Source organism: Lycorma delicatula, chromosome 1, assembly GCF_047948215.1.
Source record: "Lycorma delicatula isolate Av1 chromosome 1, ASM4794821v1, whole genome shotgun sequence".
Classification (NCBI taxonomy): domain Eukaryota; kingdom Metazoa; phylum Arthropoda; class Insecta; order Hemiptera; family Fulgoridae; genus Lycorma; species Lycorma delicatula.
Window position 1 is genome coordinate 198,393,377 of NC_134455.1, and position 20,300 is coordinate 198,413,676.

At 32.1% G+C, this 20,300-nt stretch overlaps 1 protein-coding gene across 1 annotated transcript in view; it reads right to left on the reverse strand.

Moving 5' to 3' along the window:
- Positions 1-725: 725 nt before the first annotated feature.
- Positions 726-20,300, reverse strand: part of LOC142317742 (coiled-coil domain-containing protein 13-like) — a 57,873-nt gene continuing 38,298 nt past the window's right edge. Inside the window, exons 9-12 of the mRNA XM_075354291.1 lie at positions 16,785-16,956; positions 10,257-10,364; positions 7,494-7,657; positions 726-876 (exon numbers count right to left, since the gene is read on the reverse strand). Of these exons, the coding sequence (XP_075210406.1) occupies positions 726-876; positions 7,494-7,657; positions 10,257-10,364; positions 16,785-16,956 (595 nt within the window). The remainder of the gene's footprint in view (positions 877-7,493; positions 7,658-10,256; positions 10,365-16,784; positions 16,957-20,300) is intronic.

Here is a 20,300-nt window from a genome sequence, read left to right on the forward strand (position 1 = left end):
CATTAGTTAACTTGAATGGGTAAGCCTAAAGCATGCACTTCTTATAAATCTAAATTAAGACTGTATCATCCCCCATTATCTAATCACTTTACTTATCATTTTGATACTTTATTCATCTATCCTTTTTGTTAAGTGTTTCATCTTTTCTCTAGTTTTTTGAAATATAAAAGTAAAACATGAACTGAATCTTTCCTAGGATCACCTAGATAAAATGTGTTATTTACACACTGGTAGAAATTTGTTACTACTGAGAACCAAGCCTGTTATGATTGAAAACTACATTTTTATGACAAATATTTCACATACACATGAATAAAATATAGCTCACTCAGAATGTGGCATTTGTAATATATTTTTGTATTACAAATGAACCTACAGATTCTAACAAATGAAATCTGGAGATTTTAAGATCAAATTTGGTTAATTTACACTTTATTTATTTGGATAAAGATCTAATTTTGTAAATATTTACTTACTCTTAAATACCTTTCTTTTTATTATTATCAACTAAAGAACTTCACAATGTTACTGAGCACTCATTACTTCAATTTTTCAAACATAAAATTTAATAGAAGTACTTCAGCATTACAATTTACTGAATTGGTTGAGAACATAAATCAATCATTTAGGAAATTGTTTTAAAATATAAATATGTTGTTAAATATAAGTAATTAAATTTAACAGTTTTCTGAACAATTCTACAGTTTTTTCTGTATAATAACTTTTTAGGATGAATTTTTTCTAAGTGCTTCCATATAAGACTTTTTAGCTTCATCCAATAAACAAGTCATATGATACAAGTCATCTTCTTTCTCTTCGCTTAAACTATGCAATCTTACCTTCAATGCAGCACATTTCTCTTCCAGTAATTCAATCCTGAAAATACAAAATACTTCTTTAACCAAGTTTTCAGTAATACCTTTTTCATAAATTTTTCTTCGCAAAGGATCATGCAATAGTAGATGGAATGCACATCTCAAGAGGAGGTAACTAATAATAATAAATAATTATTACAAAAAAATTAAATTTAAGGAAGGATAAGTTTTTTAATCCAATAACAAACATTGTATATATACAGGTTTATCTTTAGATCACAGTTTTGTGTGTAGCAGAACCATAGGGTTAAGCGAGTTACAAAAAGTGTATGATTTGAAAATGGAAAAGGTTAAAGAAGAGAAGAAATAAGATTGAAAAAAGAGTAATGAAAAGTAAGAAAGCAAGACAGATTAAATCAAATAATGTACCTTAAAAGAAGTAGAGAGATTAAAATGATAAAACAAAATAAACATACAATTACAAAAAATTGAATGAACATACTAATCCTAAAAAAAGAAAGAGAATAAAAGTAGCTGATGACTTTTGAAAATAAACCAAGAGAAAAATGTAGAGGATTAAAAATTGTGATATCTAGCTGAAAAATGAATCTTTTTAAGAAAAGTGCCAATTTATGATTGTAATGACTTTTATGTGATACACATCATGTTGGATAAAAAAAAGAAAAACTGAAGAGAAGGAAGTAAGTGAAAAAAATAATAAATATCTACTTGTTTGCCAGCAAAAATTGTCATTATTAATTAAAAATATACTGCATTGATAATGATTTACATAAACCAGTCATTAAAAAATTTAAGGTTCTAAATTTAGATGGATATACTACTTATTGAAAGGTTATTTATTTGTTAAATAACAATATCCACTGAGATAAAAAAAAGGCAACAATATTGATTTGTTAAGTACACTGCGTAATGTTCTGACCTGTGAGAAAGGAGCTTACTCCATTTCTTTCTATTGCTATTTTGATTAAATTACCCTGATATTTAAAAAACAATTTTTTTAAGCATTATACTAAGAGTATGATTTTTAGATAATACTAATTAACTAAGCCTGGATTATCTGCATTCTCATCAAACCCAATATTAAGTAATATGTATTCAAGATCCTTTAATTAACAACTTCAAAATTGTTATGTTATTTTATGATGACAATGTAATATAACTACTTTCTTATTCATTATTTTTCCACATAGTTCCTTTTGTTATTAATAAAATAGCACACCTACCAACTCCCAACATTATTTATACAATATTTAAACAAATTCTTTTAACATATAACATCACTCAGATCCATTTTAACATCCCACTCTCAAAGTTCCAAATTTTGCCAAAGTTCTCTTTTACAGCAATATCTCACACGCTCTATTCTTGTACTGTTCATTCTACCAGCCTTCTCCAATAGTATCCCCATACTATTTTTGATACCTAGATTTTATTTCCTCTACAACTATTCTCTTTATTTCCATTCTCTTCTTTATCTGGCAAACTTCTGAGTCACTGCACCCTTGACATCCCACAAGTCTTTCACAGGTAACTACCTACACTATAGATTAATATATTCTGAACAATATTATTAAATAATCCTCAACTTTTTATAGTTCAATACATCTTTACTTTATTCTATTACTGAACTGTTGAAAAATTGTCTTAATTATGCCATCAGAAGCATTATTTCACCACTGGGTCAATCCATTTGAAGTGACCCAATGGTAATTGCTTGAGCAATAGAAAAAAATTTAAACTTACCCACTTGTTTCCTACATTTCTCAGGACCTTAAAACTATTTTTTTTCCATTTTTTATAAAATTTTTTTTAAGAGTTTACCTATGGCAGCCATTTTTGTTACAGTGCACACACCTATTTTTGTGATTGTAAGGGTTTACAGAAAAAATCATAACTAAAACACTATTGGTCCTGTAAGGATGAAACAAAAAGCAATTTATTTATATTTTCTCAGTGTAAAAGGCTGGTCCAAGTTTATTTACCTATTTCTCTTCTTTCTATGAGAAATTTCCAATAAAGTTGAACATGAAATCGGTGAAATTTCACTTTTGGTAATTTTTTTCAAGAGGCAAGGATAACATAAACACTTTGAATTATTTTTTTACATGTAGGTAAATGTTAGTAGTTTTACGACAAATAATATAGTTACCCCTAAAGTTTTTATGAAATTCTGAAAACTAATTTTTTTTTTTAATTCAAATTTTGGCTTTAAATAATTCTGGGGCTGGTGATAAAAATCTCAAATTTGCACAACTTGCAGTGTTTTTGTAGATGTTTATGGCAAATAAAAAAGTTTCTTGCGTATTGTACTAATAAAAAAGTTATTAAAGAGAGGAGTTCAGCCGGCATATTGGTGGTCGGATAATATTGCTCGTATGAGGCAAGAACTCCAGCGTTCCAGGCACCGAATGCAATGACTCGGAAGAAGAGGCGGTGATGCCTATGACGCTGCGGCTCGTGTTTACATCACTAACAGGAAAACATTAAATTATGAAATAAAACAACCTAAGGCAAATAAGTGGCGAGAGCTGTGTGGTGAGCTGGATGCGGATCCGTGGGGGCGGGTCTATCAAATCGCGACAAAACGGTTTAGGAGACGTCTATCCTCCTCACGGGTGACCAAGCAAGGGAGCAGATTGTCAGGCTCTTCCCAAGAGACGATGAGGGAGCCGATTTAGTTATCGAATGCGAAAGGAAACGTTTCTCTACTGATGAGGTTTTTGCGGCGATATTTAATCTAACGGACCGAATGAGTCTAGAACCAGACAGTATCCCCGCGTCTGTATTGAAGGGTTTGGTCAAACTGGCGGCTTGGGAGATGACTGATATCGCAAATTGACGGTCTAGAGAATAAGATCTTCCTAAGGTGCTGGAAAGACCTCTTGTCTTTCTGCCTAAACAGAAGAATGTAGGATTACCCTTCGAATACCGTCCACTTAGTTTAATAAACAACATGGGAAAGGCGGTTTAAAGGATGTAGGCGTTCCGCGTAGTGGAGGAGCTGAATGCGGACGTCGGCATCCACGCCAATCAATTTGATTTTAGCGCGGACAGTCGGTAGTTCAAGCCATTGCTAAGATATTACATTGGGTACGTCAGGGCACATGGAGAACAAGATCTATGCCAATGTTAATAAAATTGGATATCAAGAACGCGTTCGGGACCCTACCTGGAAATCAATAAAGACGGCCCTTACGTTGAAGGGAATAAGTGAGTATCTGCGCAGGCGGATTGGGGAATACTTGAAGGACCGTTGGACAGCTGCAGACGTACAAAATGAAAAGCTGCAATTTCAGATATATGGCGGGGTACCGCGGGATCAGTGTTACGCCCGCTTCTCTGGCTCTTAGTTTATGATGGAGTGCTTAACCTACGCGTGCCAGACGGTGTTGAAACAGTGGCCTAATCGATGATCTGGCCGTTTTGGTCAGCGGCAGGACGGAAGGTGAACTGGAGGTGCGAGCCATCGCAGGATTAGCTAGTATAAGTATGTGGCTGAACGACCATAGAGTAGAACTGTCACCGAATAAATGTGAGTTCACTACGTTGACTGGCAGAAGAAAGATAGACCGCATTGATTTGAGAACGGGAGATCAGCCGTTACAGAACAAGGGAAGCGTAAAATATTTAGGCGTAAATATCTACAGGACACGCAAATTTACCAACACGTGGTCGAATGCTGTCACAAGGCGGACAGGACTACGAACGCTCTTAAAATACTGATGTTGACGCATGCGGCTCCTCGCGTCTCCAAACGAAGGATAATAATGTCGGCGGTAACGTCCGCGATGCTATATACCTCCCTGGTATGGGGCTCTGCCGTTAGAATGAAGCGCAACCTAAACAGAATGCAGAGTGTTCACAGACACACGCTGTTGAGCATAATAGCAGGCTATAGGACCGTCTCCTACGAGTCAGCGTGCGTATTGGCCGCGGTTCCCCCGATAGATCTACAGATTGAGGAAAGGTATAATAGGTACGGAGGCATGTATAATCAGATGCAGAATGTAGAACGCTCAATACTTTAAAGATGAGTGATAGGTGACAGATCGCGGTGGGCCAAATGTCTCATATCAGATCTAAAGGCATGGATCAAACGTAGCCAGGGAGAGATGAAATACCAAATAACACAGATGTTTACCGGCCATGGTGCTTTTGAGAATTATTTACACTGATTGGCCAGGCGCGATTCTCCCTGCTGCACGTACTGCAGCAGGTATGATACCTTATTTAAATGTTACGAGTGGGATGAGTTGCGAATACAGGCGGGCATAGCGGGCTTAAGAGCACCTGAACTGGTGCCGCGTATTTTATTGTCTGTGAATAATTGGCGGACTTTTGATGAATTTGCGACGTTAGTGCAATGCTCAAAGGACGAAAAAGCTCGTAGACGTGGATTTTAATTTAAGATTAGGGCAGGATGGTTAGTTCCAGTCACGAGGGCCGGCATGCCGAGGTCTGCCGGTTCCAATGAGCGGCTGGGGACTCCATGGGAGCTTAGGTTGTGGGGAAAATAAAAATAAGAGTCCCGGCCGTCGGATGGGAGCCCGGGGATGTCGTACCCAGAACCGGTCACCCTCATTCGGCGGTTAGAGGCAATGGCAATGAAGTTTACAGACAGACACCCAGTCTATGGGGGGGGGGACGACATAGTCGAACCCGGTCTACCCCTCTCTGCAGATTAGAGATGGGCGAAATAAAAGATCCGATCGGTGGGCTGACCTGCCATGCCGAACTTACTGCCGTTAGATAGGGAGGCCCCCTTAGCGTAAAAGGACACTCTCCTGGGCTGAGATTTACTTGACTGTATGTCCGGTCCAGGGGAGTAGGGAAAAAACCTCATGTTGAGATTAACGTATGCGAGTTGTACATGTCCCAATGAAGTGTTTTGTAAATTTACCTTTCCTATGAGGTGCCTGTGAAAGTTCTTGTATCTATGTGAAAGTGTGCATTTCGTCTAGCCAACGAATGTTTAGTGCATTAACTACAGTTTAAATTAATGTACTGCTTGGTTTCTGTATTTATTAATTTACGATTTTTTGGTTTTCTACAAAATTTTGTATGCTTCATTCATTTGCTTTGAAAATGACAATCATCTTTCTTCCTGAAAATGATGGACAGTTTTTTGTGAAAATTTGTTAATGTTATTAATATATATTTCAAGTGTTATATATTACTTATATGTGAGTTGCACTGTGTATATGTAATGTTTGATTTCGTCCTGTATTTTACATAGCATGTTGTTTTTTGTATTTGGATAGCCAATAACATGTGTTTTTATTATATTAAGTTCTTTAGTGCAGTCATCAACTGACCAAGATTTATGTGTTGATGAACAGTTATTTTTCTGATTATATATTGATTTTTCAATTACGTTTTTGTATTTTCTAAATACAGTCGAACCTCCATAAACCAAAAATCTCTATAAATAGAACTTTTTTCATGAACCTTGTGTTTTCATTAGAAAAATCATTTCTGTGTATCAAATAAAATTTCTATATATCAAACAAAACGTTTTGCATAAAAAAAATTATGTATACCTATTGCAGTCAAAAAGCGCAAAAATCTTGAAGAATAGATTGCACTTAAAATGGTCACGAAAAAGTTCTTAAAAGCCAAAATAATTACAGTTGCCTGAAGAGTCTTTTTATAAACAAATTACAGTATCTCAGCAACGAATAAACCAACTTTCTTGTGTAACCACTCATTGAATTCGGAATCCAAGAGCTACCGTTTAAAATAATAAAAATAGTAAAAAAAAAAAATTTTTTGCAATAAATATTGACTTTGCAAAAACCGCCATTTTTAACGGGTTTTCGGCTTTTTTGCAATAACTAATTAACGAAATTCAACGTTTAAGGGCTTAAATTATAGGTACTGGAAATGTTCACAGTGATTATTCAGAACGTTTTCGCCTTCGAAGTTTACCTTGGCCTACAAAATTGAAAAACCGATTTTCACCACCTTTGAACGGTCGCGATTTTGTCCAGTCGCATATAACCCCATGTACTTCCCTAAACTCTACTAATTATTTTTTTAAAATCAAACTTTTTTCCCCTATTGACTGGACTAGAAAGATTTTGGAATTTGTCTCATACTTCATTACAGAAAATAATGAAAATTAAAATGTAAATGAAATGTAACACAAAAAGGAATGACTTAAGATAATAAAAGTAAAGTTGAAGAATTTTGTTGCTAAATCTAACATACTTACAAAGGAGGTAAAGCAAGGAAATGTAACAAATTTTAGTACAGGAAGACTCTACATGCAAAAAAGGATTCTTCTATTATTAAACACAAAAGTAGGAATTAAAAAGAAGTTCTTAAAACACATCTAAAAAGAGTATAGTGCACAATTGTTGCAAAAGAAAAATACTAAAATTGGCGGAGAGGTTTAAGATAACCACATTTATATAATTTCCTAATTACAAAGCAGACTACAGGCCATGAAAACAGAAAGGAAAGAAGACGATAATTAGAATTAACAGCATAACAGCATATAATAGAGGATATAGGAATTATGCTGCTATGAAAGCATTAACATTAACTAGAAAGAGGACAAGAAATAAATTTTACTTGTACATAATTATAATTTTATAATTTTTTTTATGTAGTTTTATTATAATGTAAATACTTGTATAAAAAGAATTTTCTTACTTTTCTTTAGCTTTTTCATTGACAGATATCTCAGTCACATTACTTCGATTTAAAGAGGCTGCATATGTTGCAGGTGTTCTTTCTGCACCAACTCTTTCTAGTTCTAAACGAGCAACCTTGGTCTCCAATTTTGCTGACTTCTGTCTTTCAAGACAAAGCTCTTCCTTTAGAATGAATCATACACAAATTAATTATTTTTCCTGGGCGCACAACAAAGTGTTGTTATCAGCGCCTACATACAAAATTACTATAGTAAATGAATAAAAATTAACAATTACAATTACCTTAAAAATTAAAACAATGTAAAACGCCTATGCAGAATGCTAAGGGTGAAATAAAACCAAAATAAAAACAATATTAAAAATCTAACATAAAACAATAAAACTGCCAACCACCAAGGCAAAAACAAGATAGTTTTAATCAAATAAATGAATCCAGATGCACGGTCTTAAGAAATCATAAGACATTAGAGAACATTGATACATTGTTGCCTCAGATATTGAATATGTTAGGCCCTAGTTTAAACTTCTAATGTAGTGGCCATAACAGACACAGTCTACAAGGATTGTGGCGCACCATTAGTTGGCAGTCGCAACAAACGCAAATGAGTGCATAAGTCTGAGTCATCACATATCTATGAGTGAGCCTTGAGAGCCCTATTTACAAACGACAAATAATAACCTCCTCATGATGGTTATTCCTACATGAAGAGCCCCATGGTGACATACTGTTCATAACTGGATGAAGTTTATTGTTGATAGTATCATTCCACTCACTTTTTGACACTCATCATGAACCACCCTCTTCAGTAAACAAACAAGATTGTTCAAAAAAATGTGATTAGTGAAAAAGGCTGCAAACAGGCCTCTTTTGCCGCATGATCAGCACATTCATCACCTGAAATTCCAATATGGCTTGGGATCAAGCAGAAGCTCACAGTTGTGTTATGATGAATCATTTCAGAGATAACAGACTGTGTGTCACAGACAATAGGGTGTATAGAGTACATGTCACTAATCGCCTGCAAGGCACTGCCTCATGAAATCTGAACAGACAACTAGGTGTCAGAATGTTGGGCTAAGTGTGTTTAAGGCCTCATTAATAGCACACAGCTCCACAATGAAAACACTGATGATGCTGTGAAGGCCAAACATGTATGTTCTATTGACAGCCACAATAGCACAACTAGCAGAATTATCATATCTAGAGCCATCTGTATTAACTATGACATCAGGAATATAGCATCATGCTATTTGCGATATTAAAAACTTTTTCTCTTAAGATAACCAGATTTGTGTACCATCTTTGTTTAATACATTATTAGATTTTAATTTATGTACCACAAAATTTTCCTTAACTTTCCTGTATGCTCTGTCTATTTTACCAATGTTCATTTCTCTTTCCACTTCTGAACACTTTTCTTTAATCCACCCTCCTTTAGCTAGTTTGCACTTCCTGTTTATAGTATTTCTTAATTGTCGATAGTTCCTTTTACTTTCTTCATCACTAGCATTTTTATATTTTCTACGTTCATCCATCAGCTGCAATATATCGTCTGAAACCCAAGGTTTTCTACCAGTTCTCTTTGTTCCGCCTAAGTTCACTTCTGCTGATTTAAGAATTTCCTTTTTAACATTCTCCCATTCTTCTTCTACATTTTCTACCTTATCTTTTTTACTCAGACCTCTTGTGATGTCCTCCTCAAAAATCTTCTTTACCACCTCTTCCTCAAGCTTCGTTAACAATCGTTGTCAGTTTAGGTTTTGATTTTATACTTATTACAATAATTCTATCGCTATGCGTTTTGAAATACTCTACTCTCTTCCCTATCTTCTTGTTCATTATGAAACCTACTCCTGCCTGCCCATTATTTGAAGCTGAGTTAATTATTCTAAAACCACCTGACCAAAAGTTGTTTTCCTCTTCCCACCGAACCTCTTTAAATTTCCCACTTTCCCTCTTTAAATTTTCTAACCTACCAACCTTTTTTAGACTTCTAACATTCCACACTCCAACTTGTAGAATATTAGTTTTTAATTTTGTGGTGACCTCTTCCTTAGTAGTCCCCACCCGGAGATCTGAACAGGGGACTAGTTTAACTCCGGAATATTTTACCAAGGAAGGCATATAGCATCATTGCTATATGAAAATTTGCTACATTTTCTTGGAAAAAAGCAGCTGTAGTTCTCCATTGCTTTCAGCTGCGCAGTACTCAGAGGACTGAGTGATGTTGATATGGCCGTTTAAGTCGTCCTGACCCACGCCCCTAACAACTACTGAAAGAGCTGCTGCCCTCTTTCAGGAATCATTCCTTAGTCTGGCTCTCAACAGATACCTCTCCAATATGGTTGCACCTTCGGTGCAGCTACTCTGTATCACTGAGCACTCAAGCCCCCTCACCAACAGCAAGGTCTCATGATTCATAGAGAGAGCCTCAACAGCTGAAAATTAAAATCTGCATACTGGTAGTTCTATCAGCTAGTAAAAGTTGTGAGCATGGAGCCAGAGAGGCAATTAACATCATTCATAAAACATGGGATGAAAGATTAAGAAAAAGGGGGGAAATGAAATTCGTACATGGATTACAAATAATTAGAGTAAACTGGGATAGTTTACAATCTTGTAGAAGATCTGTCAAAATATGTATGACTACAAGTAGAATGTAAAATTTTTGTAGATAAAATTCATCAACTACTACAGCTCATAAAATAAAGTTGATTAAAAATAAGTTTAATTAAAAATAATGTTTAAGATACAACTCACTTCTGTTTGCAATGAGTTCACTCTTGCAGTATTTAGTCTCTTATTTAGCACTTGTATCAATTCCAAAAGTCTAACTCGCTCTGCTTCAGCTACCTGCCCAAGTACATCCTAATTAAAAGGAAAAATTATGAAAAATATTTTTGTACAGAATTAGAGTAAAAATGAAAAAAATTTTCACTAAACAGTTTTTTAAATTCTATGATAAAAATGTACTATTTCTAAAATGTTTTACTTAAAAAACAAACCTGCATTGATCAATACTATTTTTTAATCGCAGATAGGTTGATCATTTTAGCCTAGAGCAGCATTTCTCAACCTGGTGGTCACAGTGATATGAGAGGGGATCACAACATCAGCCTACAACTTCATACATAATCAAATCAATTTATAAAAATTTATTATAAAAAAATCATTTATTATAAACATTTAACTTACATTCATAAGTACACATGTAAAAAAAATAAATTAGTAAGATGATCGCATTTGTTTTTCATTTAAAGGTTTCTCCATATGTGGATTATGTTAGAAACACACAAAAACAAATTGTTTTCAAGTGATAAAATATGATTCCTATATTTAATTTTTAGTGTAACCATAGATAAAAAACCGTTTTCACAGAGGTAAGGCAAAAGGTATTAATATTTTCAAAGCTTTCGTCACTAAATTTCCATATTCACACCAACAATCAAGCGAAATATATCTAAATTTTCAGATGTGAATTGTAGTTGTAACGTTTTATCAGCAGACATTTTGATGAGCTGGTCATGAATCTCAACTAGCAACTTAGCAGCTCCAACGTTCTCATTAAATGGACTCAGAACCCATCTCTTCGAGAAATCACTTTTATCTTTTGAGAAATTATTCTGCCAACTGAATCTTTAGCTCACACAAATGCATCTTCATGCTATCCAAACTGTGTTGAGTAATAGTGTCTTCATCCAAATTTTTCTCAATATAATCGGAAGTGAGTGAAAATATATCAAAATTTTTGCTTTGAAGGCAAATAATCCAGATATCAAGTTTCTTAATGAAAGCAAGAACTTTGTCTGTTATTAATAAAATGTTTTAATCACATCCTTGTAAATTCACATTCAAGTTGATTAAATGAAAAAATACATCAGCTAACTAAGCCTACAGCAACATATACTCATTATTTTGTATAAACATTGAGAATGACATTTGTTTATCCTGGAAAAATATTATTACTTCATCTTGCAATTCCAGTAACCAGGTTAACACTTTCCTCTTCGATAAACATCTGACTTCTGTATGAAAAGAAGAGATTTTTCTCTGCAATTTCACATAGTTTAACAAACAGCCTGTTACGTATTGGTTGACTTTTATTAAAATTAACCATTTTTACATCTTCACAAAGAATTTATTGAGATTTACCAGCATATTTTTTGTGGCAGGAGCATGTCTGTCAAGGATACAATGCGTCCATTTTTCCCTTGGTACAAGAAGTTCTTTAAATTTTTTTTAGCGATCCATTGGTTTTTCCTGTTATCGTCTTTGCACCATCATTACATATTGCAATACACTTTGTCCAATCTACGTTACAGTTTATAGTAGCTTTATAAAAAATGTCAAAAAGACATTGTCCTGTTGCATGACCAGGTACTGATTTGCAAAACAATGTACTTCCTTTGACTGTTTGACTGATATGTCCACTATTGCATTCATATCTCACAAAACATAAGAACTGGAAATGTTTGCCACATCTGTTGATTCATGAAACTGAATACTAAAAAATTCACTTGAACTCACTTGCTGAATTATCTGATTATATTGACAGCTATATAATTGAATCACCTTGACGCTGTGTCATTACAAAACAGAATTTTTGCTTCTTCCACACCTATTAAAACATGGACCACATCAATTCCAGCAGGCAATATGAAGTTTTCTGCAATTGTATGGGGTTTGAACATCTTAGCTACTCTTAATGCTATGAGATAAGATGCTTCAAGTGTACTCTTATCAGTTTGGCTTGACTTACAAATAGAAGCTTGTTAATTTCTCAACATATGTAATTTTCTTTTGAAAAATTCCAAGGATCTGATGATCCAAATGTTTAGTTTCCAAGTATCAAATTAATTTTGATGACTTCATTCTTTCATCAGAGAGGATTTGAAAGCAAATAATGCACTGTGGCTTTCCATCCAATGAGGTAAAACTACAATTTAAATAACTGTCATTGTACAAACTTGTCTTTCTACTAATCAATTCAGTGGATCTAGATGGCTCACTTTGTTTTTTCACAAATTTATCCATTTTGCATAAGGAACTAATTGAAAAAAAAGCAATTACACCTTTGACTGTACACTAAAAAACCAAAACCTCACTCAGTTATTATTAGTTTCAATGAAACTACACTTTTAAAAATTTAAATAAAGGCACCAGATGTACACTTAGCATTCAAAACCAAATGATCATTTTGTAATCCCTTACACCTCTTTTGTACTGCTGAGAGCACAACGTGTTCAAAAATATCATATGCATGTTTGAATGTGAAGCTCTTACAGCGAATATTATGCAAGCAGACCAAATTACAAGGAGCACATACACATCAAGTTGAAACCTGTAAATTGCTCATGTTTATACACTTTATGTTAAACACTATATGAATGTTGATACCTATCGCTATCAACACAGCTAAATAATTTTAACTAGATTTCATTGAGTTGGGGTTGTGGAGGTTGCAAAATATTCATTATATATATATTTTTTTTTACTTTTTGGAGTTCATGGAGCTACAAAGGTTGAGAATCACTGGTCTAGAAACACAAACATGAGTTCTCAGCCTCTTGCCTGAATTTTCTAAAGTATGATTAAACATACTGAACCAAGTTTGCTTCATTATGTAGTACTACTTTTTGCAATTTATAAAACAATACTGACATTAGATTTTCAACTTAACTAATATGAGATCCTATTTTGAAGTCTTACCTAATGTTTCCAATAGGAAAAAAGTAATGTGACATTTTACTACAACATGGTTCTGCTTACAATGTAAAAAAATAGACATAACATCTTATCAGCATTTTTAATATCACAGGTACATAAAATTGCTACTTTGTAAGAGTTCATGCTTCCTAAGTCATAATATGTTACAAAAAAATCCAATTAGTCTAACAATAATAGTAATGACAATAATTATCAACAACAAATTTATACTTTGTAAATATTTATATTTATAAACATTTTATATATATATATATATATATATATATATATATTAATAAGTAATTATTGTCTATATATTTATTATTATACATAGTATATTATTTTATATTTAATAAATATTTACATTTATTTATTACATTAAATAGTTTTGATTATATCTTTAAAACAGTACGAGTGCATAACTTTCAAAAGAATAGCTTTGTATTATTAAATTAGCAAAGCATTTTGTACGCACATGAAATATGTAGCACCCACAGCATGCAAGCAATTATAATGTGTAAAAACATTATAAATATAAATCCATAAAAATCATCTAAACAAATCCATATTAATCATTATGTTTTTGAAAGATAATTTTTTTTCCATTAACTTATCACTAAACACTCATATTTATATCAAAAATATAAAATATTGAAATGGAATAAAATTTGAAGGTAGCATTAAATTGAACACAGATATTCAGGAAAATACAAAATAGTACTTGAAGTCACACATCATAATAAATTTGTGATCCTGGAATGGTGTCATGAGATTCTATTCAATATGAGCCAATAAAATAAATGTAGTAGCCAAGTTACTTTTCAGTATTATAAACAAGACAGATATTTTTGTTTAACTTCATACCATTTTTGGAGAATTAGGATTGCTTTACCTTACATTAATTTTTCAGTCAACAGATGACATTGAGAATGGAGCAAAATGAGCCAACTTTTGTTTTAAATGAAATTTAAGATGTACAGACATTTTTGAGATTATCAAAAATTCCTTATTTAGTAATGAATGGTCTATATCAATAACATAATGATTTTCAGAACATGGACACAGTAGCTAAATGACAATATGACAAGTCACTACTTGTCACACTGTAGCATATTGTACGAGAGTCACTATCCTGCAACAGCAAAAAGTAACTTAATGTTCAGTTTGTGACGTTCACATCACTGAAGATTATCTTCTTCAGCATGAACTTCCTCAGAACAAATGCAAAGTACTGTTTCCATAGAGTTGTAGTGCATAAAAGTTTAATAGTTTTTTTGTACATAAGTATGGTCAGAATTACTCAAAAATGATAACGTTTTTCTGCAATTCATATCTAAGCAAGAAGAAAAAATAATTCAATTTAAATATGACATCTACGCAAATAAATTTTTATGCAACTTTGTTTACACCTTTATTTATTCTCTCTCATGTAGCTTACTTTTTGTTCCACAACCAAAAATAATGAACATGTTGAGCTAGAAATCTATTAAATAGTAATAGCTTAGAAAACCATCTTAGAGGACTAAGCCATGTCTTATAAAGAACAAAAAACCATATTATAAATTTCAAAAAAATTATTTGATGAATGTATTTATTTTATTTTATTGATTTTAAGAATAAAATAAAAAATTATCCATTTTGTTATCAATAATAACAACATATTTATAAAATGAGAAGAGTAATAACTCTTTAAGAAAATTAAAATAACTCACTATCAAAATGAGTGGAATCATGTTCCAAGATCTTTTTTGATCTATACTGTTCCTCAGCAGAATTGCAGATGCATTGTTGTTTATTAATCATCACTGTTATCAATAATCCCTATCTTGAAGTCTAAGATGGGTGCTTTCAACTTGAATAGCACCTGCAACTCCTTATAAGAAAGACCTGTATATAAATTCCATAAAGATATTTTGGTAGCATAATTCCACATATTTATTTTGAAAACTAGTCTTTTCATTTTCTTAGAAATTTATAATAGTTTAATATTCAGGATGTGCACTAATGAAATGTGATGAAAATATTTTTTTAAATAACTGCTCATGTATTTACTTTCTAAATTTTTGTCATGATATATCATCTAAAAAACCAGTAATGAAAGAAATTAATAAAAACTTAGAAATCATCTTATAAAAATAAACTGCACAAATTAAGGAGCAAATCATTATGTCAATATCTGTCTCTGAAAAATATTAATATTCATGCAACCAAAAAGTAAAAATTGTAGTTGAGAAACTAATACTTCATGAATTATCATTTATTAGCCCTGTTATGCCTTTAGAGTTAGTATGAATTGTATTGGTATTCAAATGAAATGATGAAAACATGTTCTTCTAGGATAGTTGAATTTAATTTTGTCACATTAGACATACTTAAAATACTATACAAACAAGTCACATTAGACAAAGAGGATGCATGACTGCGCCAGATGGGATTCTTCATTCGAATGAATGTATGAAACTGACTCGCAGGCCAGCACTAGTAGCTACTAGAACGCAGCACTAGCTGGCTCAAACTAGGAACGGAGCACACCGCCCACCAATTATAATTCTAACATACATTATCACAAATACATAAAGTAATCATAAATACAAAAAGTAAATACATAAAAAATCTTGAAAGTACACTGGAATTTGAAACTACTTAGTACAAATTCCAATATTACCAACGGCAAAAAACTACAAAAACAAATAAAATTAAAAAATAAACAAATACATGAAAATAAAAGTTAAAGAAATTTCATTCATTGCATTCAGCATCACTCAGATTATTACAAACATCTGAATTTGGAAGAATAATTATTAATCTATTAATAGTTCTTTTTACAATTGTATTGTTAGTTTTTACATCAGCTACTCTAATTAGTCCATCATCACTTGGATATACCTTAACAATTATTCCCAATTTCCACATTAGTGGAGGGAGATTACTTTCTTTTTTCTATAACTGCATTGCCAACACAAATGTTATTATTAGAGATCTTACATTTATTCCTCTGCTGCAAGGAATGTAAATAGTCATTTGAGCATGTTTTCCAAAAGTCTTTCAATAATTTTTGTATGAGCTGCCATCTAGTAAGTCTATTTATATTAATGCCTGAGAAATCAGGATCAGGTAAAGAAGTTAACAGAGCGAAGATTAAAAAATGTCCAGGAATAAGTGGAGCAGGATCAGATGATGGTAAGTATAATGGTCTGGAATTTAATCATGCTTCTATCTGAATTAATAAAGTGGATAACTCTTTGTAAAACAGAATTTCCCATAACTCTTCATAGGGGAAATTTCATGCTCTTCACAGCAGCTTCCCACAAACCACCCCAACTAGGACAGTACGGAGGAATGAAGGACCACTTTATGTTATTTGAGGTACAGAAATATTTAATTTTGGAATTAACATTATCAGTTTTAAGAAACTCATACATTTCTTGAGGATAACGATTTGCACCGCAGAAAATTTTTCCATTATCAGAAAAAATATGAGAAGGCAATCCTCGGCGTCCTACAAATCTTCATAGGGCAGCTATAAAACTTTCTGTAGATAAATCAGCTACAAGTTCAAGGTGCCTTCTTGCTGAGACATACAAACAATGCAATGTAAGCTTTAACAGTCGCAGGATTAGTGGATAGAGTATGCCACTTACAATGACGGATAAGTATTGGACCCGCATAATCAACACCAGTTGACTGGAATGGTCTGGAGATTGTGACTCTTTCTTTAGGCAGTTGTTCAAGTAACTGATTCTGAGACTGAGCTCTAAAAACGAAAACATGTCACACACTTATTAATAACAAAACGAATTATGATTTTGGAATTAACAATCCAATATTTTTGTCTAAGTGACGAATGAATTAATTGCAATCCTCCATGCAACAATCTTATATGTTCATGGGAAATAATCAATCGAGTAAGATGACTATGAAGACTTAAAATTACAGAATGTTTAGCATTTAACGACAAATTTGAAAAATGTAAACGTCCTCCATTGCGAATAATACCATTTTGATCTAAAAATAGGTTAAGAGAAACTAATTTGCGTTTCTTCGATACAGTCGTATTTTTCTTTAAATCGCTTAATTCCTTAGCAAAATACAATTCTTGAGTTTGACGAATAAGAATTTCCAACGTGGAATTGATTTCTTCCGGTGAGAGATCTGGCAATATAAGATTATTTTTATTTTTTAAATTGTAAATGAAACAACAACAATATGAAAAAAAGTTTAATGTTCGTACAAATGAAGAAAATGGTTTTGAAAGTTCTAAAGTTTATGTTGTTTGAAGAGCAGCTGAAAACACATTAGTTTTGCTAGGCCTCTTCTCTTCCTAGAGCAAATCTGGCGGAATCATAGAAACGACAGGCGGATTGGATGGCCAGGCGTCCTCATCTTGTTCCAGAAACGACAGACCATGCCACCAAAGTTGTAACGAGGTTAATACATCTGATACACAACCACGTGACAAGACGTCTGCAGAGTTATCTTTCGAACATGCTTCCATAAGCATTCCTTAGTTAGCTCTTGTATTTCGCAAACTCTATTTGTGACAAATATCTTCTATCTATTAGAAAGCGAAGACAACCATTCTAAAGTACAGATTTAAGACAGATTCTAAAGTACTGCTTTAGAATCCGACCAAAAATGGATTGAATCAAATCTTATACCTAAAATACACTTAACCTTATTAAATAAACAAGATAACAGAAGAGAAGCATTCAACTCCAAAAAACAGATGTTAAGTCTTTAGAGCTACTAAGGACTGCTGTATTGGTATTCGGATGAAATGATGAAAACATGTTCTTCTAGAAGAGTTGAACTTAATTTTGTCACATTAGACACACTTAAAATACTATTAACAAGTCACATTAGACTAAGAGAATGCATGATCACGCCAGACCGGATTCTTCAATCGAATGAATGTATGAAACTGACTCACAGTCCAGCGCTAATAGATACTAGAGCGCAGCACTAACTGGCTAAAACTAGGAACAGAACAAGCCCTTTATCCCAAAAATTACAAAACCCTGCTGATGTAAGTTGAAATACACTAAAATTAACAACAGAATTTAAAAATAAATGTACACATTTTGCAGTTTATTTCAAAACAGAATTCCCTTAAAATATATTACGGAGAATTTTAAATATCCTCCTAAATGACTTAATGAAACAATTTCTACTTCAATAACTTTATAACTTGTAAACAACTTCTAGCTTTAATAACAGACGTGGTATTATTTTGTAAAAAGAAGATATTTGTAAAAAAAAAAAACTCAATGAAAATAACAAACAAGATATAATAGATTATATAGAAATAATGATTATTATCACAGTAACACTTTTGACAATTTAAAGTAGCTCTCCGCAATTATAATTTCTTAGTAAATGTTATTAATTTTTTAGCCAGCTAATTAAGTTTTTAAAACTCATATTAAAAAAAAATGTTATTTATTAAAAAATGAAACTGTTTTCATTGAAAAATTTGTTATGTACAACCTTGACAAATTAAATGACTCATTGAAATATGGTGAAAAGTTTTTTCGTAATTATAAATCTACTCGTATAATAAAATATTTTCAAACAAAAATTCAACATAAATATGTTGTAATTAAGCAATGCTAAAATGTTAAAATTATTCTGTAATCAACATTAATGTTCAGCTAGTGAACGTAAATCATTATTTGTAATAATTAATTTGCAATGTATAATTTCAGGGAGAAATGGTGAAGAAATCTACTATGTACCCTGTTAACTTTTGACTGAAGACACCTCTCTAATTTGATTTAGGCTTTGTGTAGCAGCTTGATAACATTGGATAATCAGGCAAGTGTCTGATATGATTTTTCATTCATACACACAAACAACTAATAAAATATGTAGACTAAATATTCTTTCATAACTGTAATACTAATATATTTGTCATGTTGCATAAAAAGTAAAAAATATTTTAATCTTGTTACACTTACATGGTTACTCTCATTGTTGCTATGAGTAGGAGTATTCACATTATTAATATCTTTATAATTAATAGACTTTTGGGGATTTTCTATGACACCACCTTCCCTGAAAACAAAATGTTTCAGCTAAAAATTACAGTCATTCTGCTTTCATTATATTAAGTGTAATGAATTACACTCTCAATAATACTTTAAATAGAAATTAAAAATATATAAGATAAATTTACAACAGGTTTTTATCAGCTATCCACATTTTTATTTATGTTACTTCAAAACAAAAATTGACTACATTATTATCCATGATGGATGGCAATGACATTATTTAAAACTTCAACTTTTATAACAACATATGATTCATTCATACACACAATATTGCCATTGTGTGTATGAATGAATCCTCAGTGATTATTGTTACTGTTTTCATACTGGCATCAGCTGATGTTACTATCAGTGATTTTATTATTTAATTAGATAGACATATATTAAGAACATGTCAAACATTTGTGTGTAACTTGAACTGTGTTTGTTGATTAGTATGTTCCTGTTGTGTTTTTGTAGATTTATAAATTTTATAATATTCTTGCATATTATGATGTGATCCTTTTTTTGTGAATGTGTATAAAATCAAGGTTGTTAATAATGGTAAATTCATGATATATATAGTGTTCCAGGATGCATTCCCTGAACTTTTACTGATTCAGAACACCAGAATGAGCAAAAACGTTCATATTGATATGTCATATTTTGCTTTGTTTTTCTGGACACGATTTTGTGATTTTCAACAAAAAATTTTTTCTCAGGGACGAGTAAAACTACTTTAATTAAATTTGACAAATCTAAGACTAGTGTCTTGTTCTACAAAATAAAAATTTTGAAAACATCACCTTCAAAAATGTCAAAATGGCGGCCAATTAATTCTTAATTAATCTTAATCTTAATCTTTTTTAATCTTCATAATTGTTTGTTTGACCAAATAATTTATTAAGCATTCTATTTTAAACAAAATGACACCTTATTTGTAAAAATTCATTAACAATCAATCGAGTTTTTGCAGACAATTAACCTGGTAATATGCTTGCGCACCATAATGGAAGCTGATAATCTTTTTCCTGTTTTTATTTTCTCCATTAAATGTAATAAAAATTATTAA